Below are 13,386 nucleotides of genomic sequence, written 5' to 3' on the forward strand. Positions count from 1 at the left end.
TTTGGTTACATCAAAGACACTGAACTGAGCAGGAAGTAGTGCTTTAGACAATGAACATTCGGTCCCACTGAGGTAAACCTTGACATTTGGACCTTCAGTTGGCAAATTTACCACACTTTTGGCACTTTGTGGCAAAATATTTCCACCTTTGTCCTTGAAGCTGCTCTCAAACGCCTCATTAGCATTTTTGGCAACGCTTAGCGATACAGAGGGACAGAGCTGGTTTCAAAACTGCAGCTCGATGCTCCTCTTTATTTCAGCTAACGACAAAAGGAGACACATTTTGCCCAGAGTGCGCAGGTGATTACATATATTTAATGTCAATTATTTCTTTAACACCAGCAGCCTTTGCCTTGGTCGCCCGCCGCACTGTCACTGAGTCCTTCCTCTTCCTCCAGAGCAGCAAGATTAATATCGTCATTAATGGACATCCGGAGAAGATCCAGGTCCTTTTTATTGGCTGCCAGCACCTGTTCAGCCAATCGTGTGAAAGTCTTGCAGGGAAACGCAGCCAGAGATAACAAGATGAGAGAGAAAGCATGCATTGTCATTTATTGAGTTCACATGATATAATCAGGACTGCATGCGTTGCTTTAATCGTGTTACTATTCTGTACATGTCAGAAAATGTAATGAGCAGCGGTTTTCCAGATCACCTCACCTCTGTTATGTTGTGGTTGGTGAAGGCACTTGTCTCGAAGAAGTCCATTCCATAAGCCTTGGCCAGCTGAGAGACAGACAACAGCGACACATTTTATCTGCCTGACAAATAAAAAAGAGGGAACTGACGAGTTCTTTCCCTCCACACAGGTGCAGTGTGGCGCCGGCTGTCAGGTGCGTTCCCAGTGCAGCTTTTAATGGAAAATGTGAGGCAACATGAGGCAACAGGAGCCGAAGCATTAGTCAGGCTTTGTCTGGGGTCGGCTCACTGTGTCATGGCCTTAAGAGCTCGTTTATGGTCTGGACTGAAACTACGCTGCAAGCTGCCATACCACAATGCAAAGAGCAAATCTGAGGAGGATGGAATAACTTAAATCAAGGCTTATCATACATGCTTGTTTTCTGTCTGTCAGATGTATATCTTCTTAACCCAAGCTGCTTTTGTGTGGCAGCATTTCATTTGTTTCAAGCTCCTTTGTCCTTAATTATCTTATTCGAACTTCTTACTGAGATTTTATTATGTTATATATATTATACGGTTCTGAGTCATTTTATGCTTAGAACTAGAATTTCCAGAATTAAAAAGCTGCTTGATCGACACTGAAAAGCACAAAACTCCTTCGTCAAAATCAGAATTTCTTTGTTTTAAGACAAATATAGTTGTTTTTAGTCTGCACTGCTTTTAAGATAGAGTTTTGTTTTTTTTTAGATTAGATACATACATAAAAAACAGCAATAATAAAAAGTGAATTTTTCCAGTTATTGATTTCTTTTCTTGTTTTTGAAAGTTTTTGCAGTATGGTACCCACACTAAGCCCAAAGGGTCCCACCTTCAACTCGGAGCCAAAGTTTGTACCAGAACCCAAACCAAGACAGAATCTGAAGTGGGCTGGGCATGATTTTCTTATACAACTGAAAATGACTACAAGCTTTTTGGAAACCAAGGCTACGTACCTCTGTAAAGGATTGGTTCAACATTTTAGGAAATAAGCTTATTTGCTTTCTTGCCAAGAATAAGATAAGCCTACTATTACAGCTCACGAATGAAAGTATCGTATCTCTAACAACAGGAAGGTGCAGCGACTTGCAGAGTGTTGTAGTTAGGATGAGGTTGCCAGGCAATAGTTGGAGACGCTGCACAGAAGTGATGGGCGGATGGACAAAGAGCAGGTAATGTCATTTTGACATTTGCAGACTAAACAAATGAGATCTAGCATGTTATTCAGTGAGCTTTAGAGATGATGGAAGGCATCAGTTTGATGCTTTCTCCTGCTTCCAGTCTTTACGCTAAGATAAGCTAAGCTAACTGGCTACAGCTCTGTGACTAATGCAGACAAGAAAGTGGTGTCAGGCTTCTCATCTAACAATAAGAAAGAGAAGAGTTTCCTTCAATATCACCAAAACAACTGAAGTTTGATTGAAACAAGCTGCAAGACGAATACGTTTTTGTTGAACTCTTACAGAACCCAAACTGAGCCTCCAGGCTTCTGGTGAGCTAATATCACATTTTCAGGCCCTGAAACCAAGTATATGACAAATACCAGCATCAAAATCATTATTATTATTATTTATTATAACAAGTCCAAAACCCGTCAGCTCTAATAATCTAGTGAAGAGCAGTTACAGCAGAGCCAGAGATTGACCCACCTTGACACCTTGCTCTGTGGCCACCTGCCTCTTGTCCACCTCATCGGACTTGTTGCCGACGAGGATCTTCTGGACCTTGTCCGGAGCGTACTGCACGAGTTTGTCATGAGAACACAGAGGAGACGAGAGAAATTTATTTTAGATGGGGAAGATACAAACCAAATGAAGGAGACAGGAAGAGAGAAGATTTTGAAATGCCAAGAGGATGCAGGGGGGGGGGGCACAGCAGCGACAGCGCTCAGGAAATGAGACCTAGATTAAATGTAAGTGGGAAGCATGCCAAGATCAATAGACTACATATTCAGCCAGTACTATAGAGGAAATTAGGTCCATAATGACTAAATTAATAGAATAAAGCCATGTGGGGAATGACAGGGGGGGCATTGCTTTGTGAAGCCTCCAAGCTGATAGAAATATGTGACTGCAAGAGGAGAAAATGTTCTCCTTCCACTCCAACATTTAAAAATATGATGACGGGGATTTGAAAATGAAGATGGAGCATAACAAACGGGCCACAGCATTTGGTTTTCATCACACCACGTCTGCAAAGTTAGTTTTGTCCCGTCTTCGATGCAGAAAATAATGCCTGTTGATCGTAAATCCTCGATCTCTGTGACTCACCTCGTCCACGTCACTGGCCCACTTCATGATGTGCTGGAAGGATCGCTCGCTCGTGATATCGTACACCAGGAAGATTCCCTGAGGAGAGAAAACCAGATGAGAAACAATGCTTTTTAAAGCACTTTAGGGCTTAAATGCTTAACAAATGTTCTCAGTGTCTTGACCCTTAAAAGCAGCCTTTTAAAATCAATACACTTGGAAACCTTAATATGATTCCTGTAAACAGACCAGACTACCACTTACAAAGCCTCTACCAGCAATACATCTTACACTGTAAGCCTCTGGCTGGAGGAGACATTTGCAAATACAAAACAGGAGCGGGTCACTTCTTCCAATTTCATTGCCAGTTTCTGGTAAATGGACGATTCAGTTTCACTCAGTTTAACGTCTTTAGCAGCACAAAGCAAAGGCAAAATCCACACGCAACAATGTGAGGGCGGAGGTGGTGCGTGGCTGTGGAGACATACTGAATAATAATATGAGATACAGGACACCTACAACACCACTGGTGCCAGATTTGCTCTCTCACAGTGTTATGCCGATGATCCATGAGAGTTCCCTCGAAAAGCACTTAAAAGGTTCATCTAAGTACCTGAAGAGGGATTCAAGCCTGACACGTGAATGATTCCTGCAGCTGTAACAAATTTAATTTCTGAAATAAATGAGATTTGAATTTGCTGTGCTCCTCTGTGGCGATAATATCACGTTATGTGTGGAGGATCAGTTGCAGCAGCAGAGTCGGCGGAGGAGACTTGGGGTCGACTGTGTTGTACCTGTGCTCGTCTGTAGTACTGTTTAGTGATGGTCTGGTATCTTTCTTGGCCTGCAGTGTCCCTGGAAAGACAACAAGATATACACACACGTGATTTTATAGCCACACGTATACATACCAATACACCCACACCCTTAAAATAGTTTTAAAACCACCTGACACCAAAAACCCTTCATTATTTAGATGTTTCTGTCCAATATAAACCATCTATAAAATGTAAACTTCTCATGAAATAAGAAAAGCAGCACTGCTTTAAGGTCCAGTGTGCAGGATTTAGTGGCATCTAGTGGTGAGGTTGCAGATTGCAGCCCAGTGAATCATCTCCTCGATCTGAGCTGCTGCTGTGTAACATCTAATAACAGTCTCAACATGGCGCCACTATCTTACCATATCTGTATCCGTACTTTGATACCATCTATTACTAGCGTCTTCATTTTGAAGTCGACTCCTGGAAGAGAAAAAAATACGGTCAGAAAATACAATATTGCATTGAGACAGGAGCTCATGGTAAATGTTCTGAATGCTCTCAGAGCAGCGTTTGTGCTTTCCACCCAATAAGGGCTAGGTATCAATTAACCTGGGGTGTCTTTTACAGGCCCAGGTTCACCAGCATCACATTTGTAACATCACAGCGGGCATTAACGCAGCCAGAGCCACATCAGCCCTGTATAATCAGCCTGTCAGGAGCTCGGGCTAATGATCTGGCGAGCCGAGCCCTCGTTTAGTTCAGTTCTCTGCACCGATCACATGGGAGGTGAGATGAGGGAGAGGGGCGAAGCGATAGCTGAGCGCTGCACAACGCCACTAAAGACCAGATGAGAGGAAAGCAGCAGAGCTGGGATGGGGAGGGGTCGCCCATGCCTCAGTGATCTCTGCTCAATTTCAGACGACTGAGTGTGATATTCTTCACAGGCAGAAAATCACAGCCAGAGCTAGGTTTTTATTTCTATCACCCTGTGGCTATTTTCAGAAGGCCAGAATATATATTGATATACTCGAGGAGAAGTTGCTGATAGTTGAGACTTTGTGCAGATTTTATTTACGTCTTCAGAACAAACACTAAATCCATGTATTGATTATTTGCCAGATTAGACTGTTAGACATTTGAAGTCTCTGTCCACCGCCTGCACTATTCAGGATTTTAGAAATGTGTTTTACGCTACAAGACATATCATGAACAGGAACTGTAGTTATATGTTCATTGTCCTACATCACAAATCTAAATGTTGTATAAAGTCTTGTCTTCGCTGCCAGGTGTGTAATTATAGTGGAAACAATAAATCTTTGTTTCCTCCTGATCCCAATGAGTAATTGAATGAGTGTCTGCCAATACTTTAGCTAGACCTACATTAAAATCAGGAAAGCTTTATTGCAGGTTTCATTTCAGGTAATTTCCTTTCTAATGCCTCATAGTTTAGTTATAACATGTGGATCTGCTGTGTGAAGAAAATGCCAGAGATCAGGAGTAGTTTTCAACCGGCAGCATCACTTTCAACCCTAAAGTTGTTTTATTAAAGTAACATTTTGCTGAGAAGCTTTGAATTACAATTAACCTGCAAGGTGCCACTAAAAACGATGGAAACCCCCTGCAAGCATCACATCTCTGTGGCATAGGAATGACTTGCTGCTCGTCAGAAAGGGGGCCTTTTATATTGCTTTACCCAGGGGCCGACTGAATCATAAACCACCCATGCCGAGGACATAAGATAAGATAAAATAAAATGAGCTAAAACTTTATTAATCCCACGGCAGGGAAATTAAATTGTTACAAGCAGCAAATAATAAAAAAGAGACAGAAAGATCGAAAGACAATAAAAAAGGACACAGGAATCTCGACAGGAATAAAAATCGACTTTATATATGTACATTAGATACAAGAGTATAAGAATACTGTTGCCAAAAAACTACCATATTGAACTGCAACATGACCTACTCTGGTCTACTAATACTACTAACAATTACAATCAGCAAAAGGCCTAAATAAGCAGATATTACTTAGAAATATCAGTTACCGAGAATCATTTTCTCCATGACCGTCTCCTCAGACTAATGCATTCAAGTCGATAAAAGCGAACCCACAGGGCTCCACAAACCACACTAATCCCTGAGAAATCAATTAACAGTTCATCCCAATTAACCTGACACTCGCCACCCATGTGTCACAGCGGGCATCACGCTCGGAGAAAGAGCCCGTGAGTCCAATCGATTCACGCGACGGGAAGAAACGCTGCTCGTGGTTTTTATAGCTGCGTTTTTCTGTGAGGTTTAGATTTACACGAGGGAGCGGCTGGCAGACGTACCCCAGCTGGACTGGCTGTGTGTTTGCTGAGAGGAAGTCCAGTGAAGGCCTCATCTAAACTGGAGAGCATTCAGATCAGCGCTAAGTGAAAGGTCAGCACAACAATCAGCGGCTCGCCTCGCCTGAGGCTCGAGGAGAGAGAGGAGATAATGAAAACGAGGCCGTCTCCCCCTGCGTCACTGTCCGGATGTCTTAGCGCTGGATCAAGCTCCAGTCAGAAGTCATCCGTGCAAACAGCAACGATTTAAAGAAAATCAAGATGAGGGAAGTTATGTGAGAGTAAATAAAAATCAGCAGTAAGTCTCTCGAGCATTAGCACATTTTGAGTCATATTTATAAGAAAATAAATAAATAAATAAATAAAGGATGCTTCAACCCACACTGTCTGCCTCCTGCTGTTAAACACACAAACTGTATCGACACCAATCTGACTGCTCCGTATTGTTTTAGAACAGCCGGGCAAAATGAGGCTGTTTCCTAGAAGCTGGTGCACTCCTGCAGGGGAAACCACAGTGCAAACAATGAATCACCCAACGGGCCGAGGCTGCTGTGAAAGTATATAAAAAAAAATGTCTCCTCTTATTATAGGTCTGGCATGCAGATTGTTCTGGGCGTGTCCGTCGCTGCAGCAGAAGTCCCACTTGCTGCACAGGTGCTCAGGTTGTGTAGAAAGTCCTGATTGCAGGATAGATCCGAGGTGAATGCACGTGGTCTGCAGCCAGAACTGGTGTATTTAACGGTACGCTTCAGTATTATGGTGCCACTATATGGAATCAGTTAAAACAGATTTGGAGGGAACAGTGCAGTTGGTGGACAGACTGCACAGACTGTTACTGTTTTAACTGAGTTATTGTTTTAACACATAACTCCTGAAACTGCTGTCCTGGTGAAATAAAGTAAACTGAATTAAACTGAGCTGTGTCTGTAGGACAAACCAAAGCTTCCACCTTCCACTGACTGAAGGCTTGAGAGTCTGCCAAGTTTTTAGAACAATTCAGCTGTTGCAGCCTCTAAAAAATGTCAAATCCTAAACCACGCAGAACAGATTTCCCTCCTCTCTTCAAATGGAAAACTGAGCACCATGTGCGAGGAGAGACAGGAGTTAATTTAACATGGCAGCATTTAACAATCAGCAGTGTGAAAGCCATGTAAAAACGAACGGGTACACACCCAAAATTGACTTGACTAATTAGCAGGATGACGGTGTTCGACTGTGCAAGACAGATTAGGCGGTGACACGTTGTAGGTAATGGTGGCTGGCTCACTAATGGATGGACGGATGGATGCTCTGGCACTGACACAAAGACACCGGGGAATGGGTCTGTCATCCACGGTTATCGTTACTAGCAGAGGACAGCCGACAATGTCTTTAGGACAACAGGACAAAGGACAAAAAAAAAATTCCAATTATAAACCTGCCATTAATCTGTACTAAACAATTAATCTTTGTATTTACCTTCCAAATGAAATGAATGGCTCATTGTGATTATTCCCGACTGGAGCAGTGTTACACAGCATTTAGATTTAGATTTGGATTCTAGTTAAACACATAACCGAAAACTAAGAAAGTTTTTATCCAGGAAAAAAAACTTTCACCCTTTACTTGAGTCTAAATCTGCCAAACATAGAGGGTAATGCTAGCTTATCACAGATATACTGATATCAGTATATATTAGAGTCAAGAAATGCAAATGATTTATATGTCTGAGATGATGTGAGAAATCTCATCATATAGTTTGTCTCCAGAGAGCACTGAAAAGCTTCTTTGTCAGCTATAAAATATTTGTTTGCAGCTCTCTCAAAAAACAATAAAATATCTAGAACAAAAGTACAAAATATCTAGAACCCACAGTTGTCTTAAAGCCAGGCTAAAAACAAGAACATTTGTGTGGATATAAAGAAATTCTGAACTCCACAAAGCAGTTTTGTTCTTGTCATTGTTGATCAAACAGCTTTAAAATTCTGGGAATTAAAGTTTCAAGCATTCATTTACTCGGAACCACCAACGTAATAAAATCTCAGCAAGAAGTTCTGCTATCTCATTAGGACAGAAAGGCCTGGAGCAAGTGAAATGCTCTAACATGTAGCTGCCCGGGTAAGAAGATAAGTCTGACAGACAGAGGAGATTTGATTTAAGATATTTCATCTCACTTAGATTTCAGTTTTTTGCAGTGGGAGATGACTTACAACAAAAAGAGGGGATGTTTATCCTCGGCACGTTGACCTCCAGGCGGGCGCGGTGCCCCGACATATGACGGCTTGTTTATGAGATGATAAGCATGTGTGGGGGCTGTGATCCATGTCTGGCCCCTTCACACTAATGAGCTCTTCAAGCAGCAGCGGGCAGAGCGTGGACCAGGCCGGGACCACAACCCCGCTGCTGCTTATTGGACTTTGACACGGGGCTGGGGCCGGACAGTTTATAAACGCTGTGACAGACAGGGGCCCCGAGGAGCCCGGGGATGAGGCCGCCGAGGTAACAGCGAGGAAGATTAAACTCAGCAGTGTGACTGAATGCCATCACTAAATCATCTCCACAGCTGCTTCCTGCCAGAGAAACGTGCACAGATCAAAGTCTTATGGGGAACAGAGTGACCTGTTAACATAAAATGAGGCACCTGGATGAGTGAGACTGTGTTGGTCCTTCAGGTAAGATCAGATTTCCTGCAGCTCCAGTGTTTCTGGACTAGTTTGGTTTTTAGTGGTACTGAAGGGAGGGCTGCAGAGTGAAAGCTGTGAGCTGTAACCAGGGAATAAAGTCATATCCTGTAGCCAGGTGTGTTTTTTTTTTAAATACACATATTCCTCTGCATAACATTATTGTCTAAAATCCTTGGTGGATCAAATCAAAGACCGAAGTCTTGGCTCGAATTTGAATTCAGGTCTTGCTCGGCGGTCTTTTGTGTGGGAAATTCTTTGATTGTGTGAACACAAACGCAGCCCGGGCTTCGTTTTCCTGAGGACTGCAGAAATAATGCACAACACCACAAGGCTGAAACATACGTCTGCTCTATTTCATGTAGCCTGCCAAAAAAAAAAAGCTCTGAGAAATTCACATTAAACACAAACACAAATTGGCAGAAAATTCTCGAAATGCCCGCAATTGTATGACAGGAAACAAACAAGTGGGCCGTCCAGCTACATTTGTGTATTTTCAATCTGGTGCCGTTTCTCGTGGTTTGAGCCAAGCCCTTCCAATTAACCCATTAATGCCCACAGTGGAATTTTATGATTCCAGAGCAGTCAAAGTATGAGGCTACAGCACAAGGGATCATGGGAACTGCTATTTCCACGAGTGTGAAAAATGATAAAACAAGTGACCTCATGTGACAAATACAGCATGATACAGCTCTTGTATCAAAGATCTTGTATCAAATGCTTGGTACCACTGCATTCAGATCAACTTCACCTTCAACAACATGTGCTTTGATCCAGCGTGTCAAATGAAAACACAGCCATGCACAACACATCTTCCATAAATAAAAGGTTTTCTTTATTCAGTTTGGTGTGGAAGTACAGCACAGCACGCTGACCTCAACGCAACCCAACACCTTTGAGACCGAATTGACTTGAAATGAGGCCGAAAGGGAGCAAATCCCTGCAGCCAGCGTCCAAAATCTGGCGTTAACAGAAGACAAAGGCGGTTCTGGCTGCATATTAATGTCGATGCTTTTGGAATAATGAGGAGATCATCAATCACATAGGAGTTAATGTTTGGGTGTCCACAAACTGTATCTGCATCTATTCATCATCACGCTGTTTGCTAGGAGCCTCAGTGTGTGGGTATTTGGGGTTTGTTCTGATGCAGAGCTGCAGGAAAATGATTAATAAGATGCTCATCAGCTTTTCATCCTCTAAAGTTGATGGAAAAACTTGAGAAGCTTTGCTGATACAACCCCCTGTGGGACAGAGGTCCCAGCAGTTTTTGAGATAATTAAGAGCAAAAACTGAGCGAGCAGACTGTAACAGGAACTGATGAATTATGGAGCGACCCATGAGGGGGGTCATGGGAGAGAATTTATATCCCTCTGTCACCATGAAGGTTGGGAAATTATTTATTGATCCTCTGCAGGAGAGCACTGACGGTGGTCACTCTTGATCTCTCTCTCCCTTTGGACTTTGCTGGGCTTGTTTTGTCTGAGAAGAGGAGTCTGAATTACTGCCGACCCATGAAAGACCTCCCAGCACGGCTTATAGACGTGGCGGCCTGTTCAGTCCAATATAATTATCTGGACTCCATCGCCTGCACTGACACAAGAGCCTGATTTCTAAGCATCCAGCTGTGGTGGCGAACAGTCAGTGCGCTGCAACAAAAGCACAGAAAGATGACTGCATGCAGACAGGCTGAACCTGCCCCTGTGAGAGGCTTCAGGAAGGCTTGTAGTGTACGATATAAACATGGCTCCACAGGGAGGAAGTTTCCTGTAGGGTGCTATAGGTGCATGACTTAAAATAGCATATCTCAGTAAGCACGTGAGCATCATTGCTGGTTGGAGCAGGTGAAGCAACGAAATCTTTTAAAATTCAGCGTGATGAGCCTAAAACTCGAGTTTGAGCCTCATGCTGCGGCTGCGGGGTGTTTGCAGTGGTGTTTGCAGAGGGATTAAACCAAAACGGCTTGGAAGTTACTATAAGAGCTTCCATGCAAACACACCAGTGGTCCAAGAAAAATGTTAATAAATCATGTTTAAATGAATAGTTAATGGTGCAATTGCGCTCTTGCTGGCTTTTCTATTAGATCTTTTTAATCACCATCTGTCGCCTGATCCCAGCCAGACCGCCAGTTTCATGTCCTGACCTCATTCGAACAACATACTCTCTGCTATTTCAATACAGCGCCAGCTATCCATCACAACCACGAGGAACATTTCCAGGCTCGAACTTCGCCCTCGAGCCACAGGGATGTCTGTAGTTTCTCCTCTTCTTATTATGGCCAATGACTGCAGACAATGTCAGGGAGTAGCTGCTGCATCAAAGAGCGGCAGCTCGCTGGGAGAAAATATCTCTGTTAGCCGAACACACACTCAAACACACACACACAGTCGGAAACAGGAGCCCGGCTGCCACATAAGACGAGATAAGAGACACCACTGCAGCGTGTGACAAAAGAACGCCGCTTACTGTACGTCCTCACTTCCCTCACCTCAAAGTGAAGCACGGTAACGCGCCTGTCATGCTGTGCACTCTGAATCCCAACTATAAGGGTAGATAAACAGCACAGCCCATATTAACTGTAAGGAAACAGGGTGGTTCAGGTTGCTGAGTCAATAGTTATCTTCAGGGAGGTGGCAAATCCATGACCAAAGGTGCTTTTAGTTTGCTCCATACACTTGAATCCAGAGAATAAGGAGTTGGATCCTTTCTCCTCGTTAAGTGATTGATCATTTGGTCTGTGTGACATCAAACAATGGTCAGAAAAGCCGACAGAAACTCAGATCCTAAGCTGATGCCTTTAAATAGCTATTTTTGTCCAAAAAAACCCCAAAACATTCAATTTACTGTGACTGAAGGAGGAATCTGACCGCATCAAATGCTGTTGCTTGAAAACCGACTGAAACAGTTATTATAACAGTTGCTGATTAATTTCCTGTCCATCAATTTTAGTCATATTTGTTCCATAATTATTCATCAGGAAAGGAATGAGGTTTTTGTTATAATGAGCACCATGAAACCATGACAGGTAGCCTTGCACTAATTCATCTTACTTATAAAATACTGAAATAAAACTATTCTATTTGTGGCTATTCTGGAGCCACTTAACAGACCCTGCGAGTCCCAGAAGTCCAGTTTACTGAGCAACACAATGTGCTCCCGGAAATAAAAGCCTTTGCTTTTCTTCTATATGGCACTTGGTTGCACTGACAGAGCCAAGTGCTCATAGTTGGTAAACTCATCTGCATGGCTGCCAAGTGTTGGATCTTCCCCCTCAGGGCTTCCCCATCCAATGCAATCACGTTGATTTTATAGTCTCTCTAATTCCCATGCAAGCACAACTCTAATTAAATCAAAGCCCTTTTTAAAGTCCTGATCAACTCCAATTTAAATTGAAAATCCGGTGACCACAAAGAGAGGGTGCTGCGCAAACGACATCAACAGAAAACGCTGAAATGCCACGCAAACGAACGGGATTGCTAATTATCGCAGGGGATAAGATGAATTTCAAGAATAACTCCTGGCGGCAGTGCAGAGTCTTACCGATGGTGGAGATGTGAGACGGGTGAAATTCGTTGTCCGTGAATCTGCATAGCAAACATGTTTTCCCAACCCCGGAATCTCCGAGAAGCAGGAGTCGGAAGAGCACATCGTACTGCTTAGCCATAGTGCTGAAGGGAGTGTTGAATGAAAAAAGCCGAACTCAGCTAACCCAGCGATGGATGAGCGATCCCTCCCCACCTGCATCCCATGTCTGGTCGGATGCTCAACACGAGGCTTTGGCTTGGCTTCTTTTTGTTCACGGGTGCTGGCTCGCTGGTTAACAAAACAGGGATGCTCCAGCCTCCCAGGCAGCCTCCAGCTTCCAGTGGGTGCGGTGGACCATCGTCAAGTAAGAATCGATGAGAAAACTAGACTTCCGGTGGTGCTTACCAAACTAAAAGCCGTAGGTAATTAAGAACATATTGATTTCTGTGCTTCAAGAAGGATAACATAAATGTTTTAGTAATAAATTCAGGAATAGCATGATTGATTTTTCCACCCAAGATGTCTTTATAACATCATGATTGTCATGATGCTCTTAAAACTGTGAACTTTTTTTAATGGATTTGGAGGTTTTAACAGAGGGAAAAAAATCATGCGCATAGTCACATTTCCCTGCACATATGTTATTTGTATCTGTGATGCCTATTTAGTAAATTAAATGTATACCAATATATAGACTACTGGTACTTAATTCACAGATATAATTTTAACAATCCCCCATTTCTCATATGATCTTATATAGCCTGCGGGATATTCTTCTTGTACTTGTTTATTGCACATATCATCAACTTTTTACAGAATACTTAACTGTGCAGTAAAATGCACCATGCAATCACAATATTGGCATAATAATGGCTTTAAAACTAGTTTTTAGTCAGGGCCCCTCAACAAGATGGGGCCCCAAGAGTAGGTAGGTTAAATGTGCTTCAGTGGTTGTTAAAAAGCCACTCCAAGCTATGTGCTGCTTCAAATGGCATACTAGCTATCTCAGTTGGCAGCCACTGTGAAAACCAGAAATAAAAGTTTTCTTTTGTCAGTTATGCCATAATTGTCCATAAAGGCTGTTTAAACACAAAATTATGCTTGATGTGATTTCTTTCACTTCAGGACAACCTTTAGGTGTTTATTTTTAAGTCCCTCAACTTCCGGTATTTCTTTGTTGCATTGGTAGGTGACTTGACGGAATGATG

The 13,386-nt window shown here is 42.8% G+C and overlaps 1 protein-coding gene across 1 annotated transcript; it reads right to left on the reverse strand.

The window, feature by feature from the left end:
- Window positions 1–237: 237 nt before the first annotated feature.
- On the reverse strand, window positions 238–12,317 carry rab15 (RAB15, member RAS oncogene family). Its single transcript, XM_041959208.1, has 7 exons — window positions 12,194–12,317; window positions 4,087–4,147; window positions 3,701–3,761; window positions 2,928–3,005; window positions 2,307–2,396; window positions 661–726; window positions 238–494 (listed from the first exon to the last, which is right to left on the reverse strand). The coding sequence occupies exons 1-7, from the start codon at window positions 12,315–12,317 to the stop codon at window positions 333–335; spliced, it is 642 nt and encodes a 213-aa protein (XP_041815142.1). The 3' UTR covers window positions 238–332.
- Between the last annotated feature and the right edge of the window lie 1,069 nt (window positions 12,318–13,386).

The sequence above is a fragment of the Chelmon rostratus genome, chromosome 18, assembly GCF_017976325.1.
Source record: "Chelmon rostratus isolate fCheRos1 chromosome 18, fCheRos1.pri, whole genome shotgun sequence".
Lineage (NCBI taxonomy): Eukaryota > Metazoa > Chordata > Actinopteri > Chaetodontiformes > Chaetodontidae > Chelmon > Chelmon rostratus.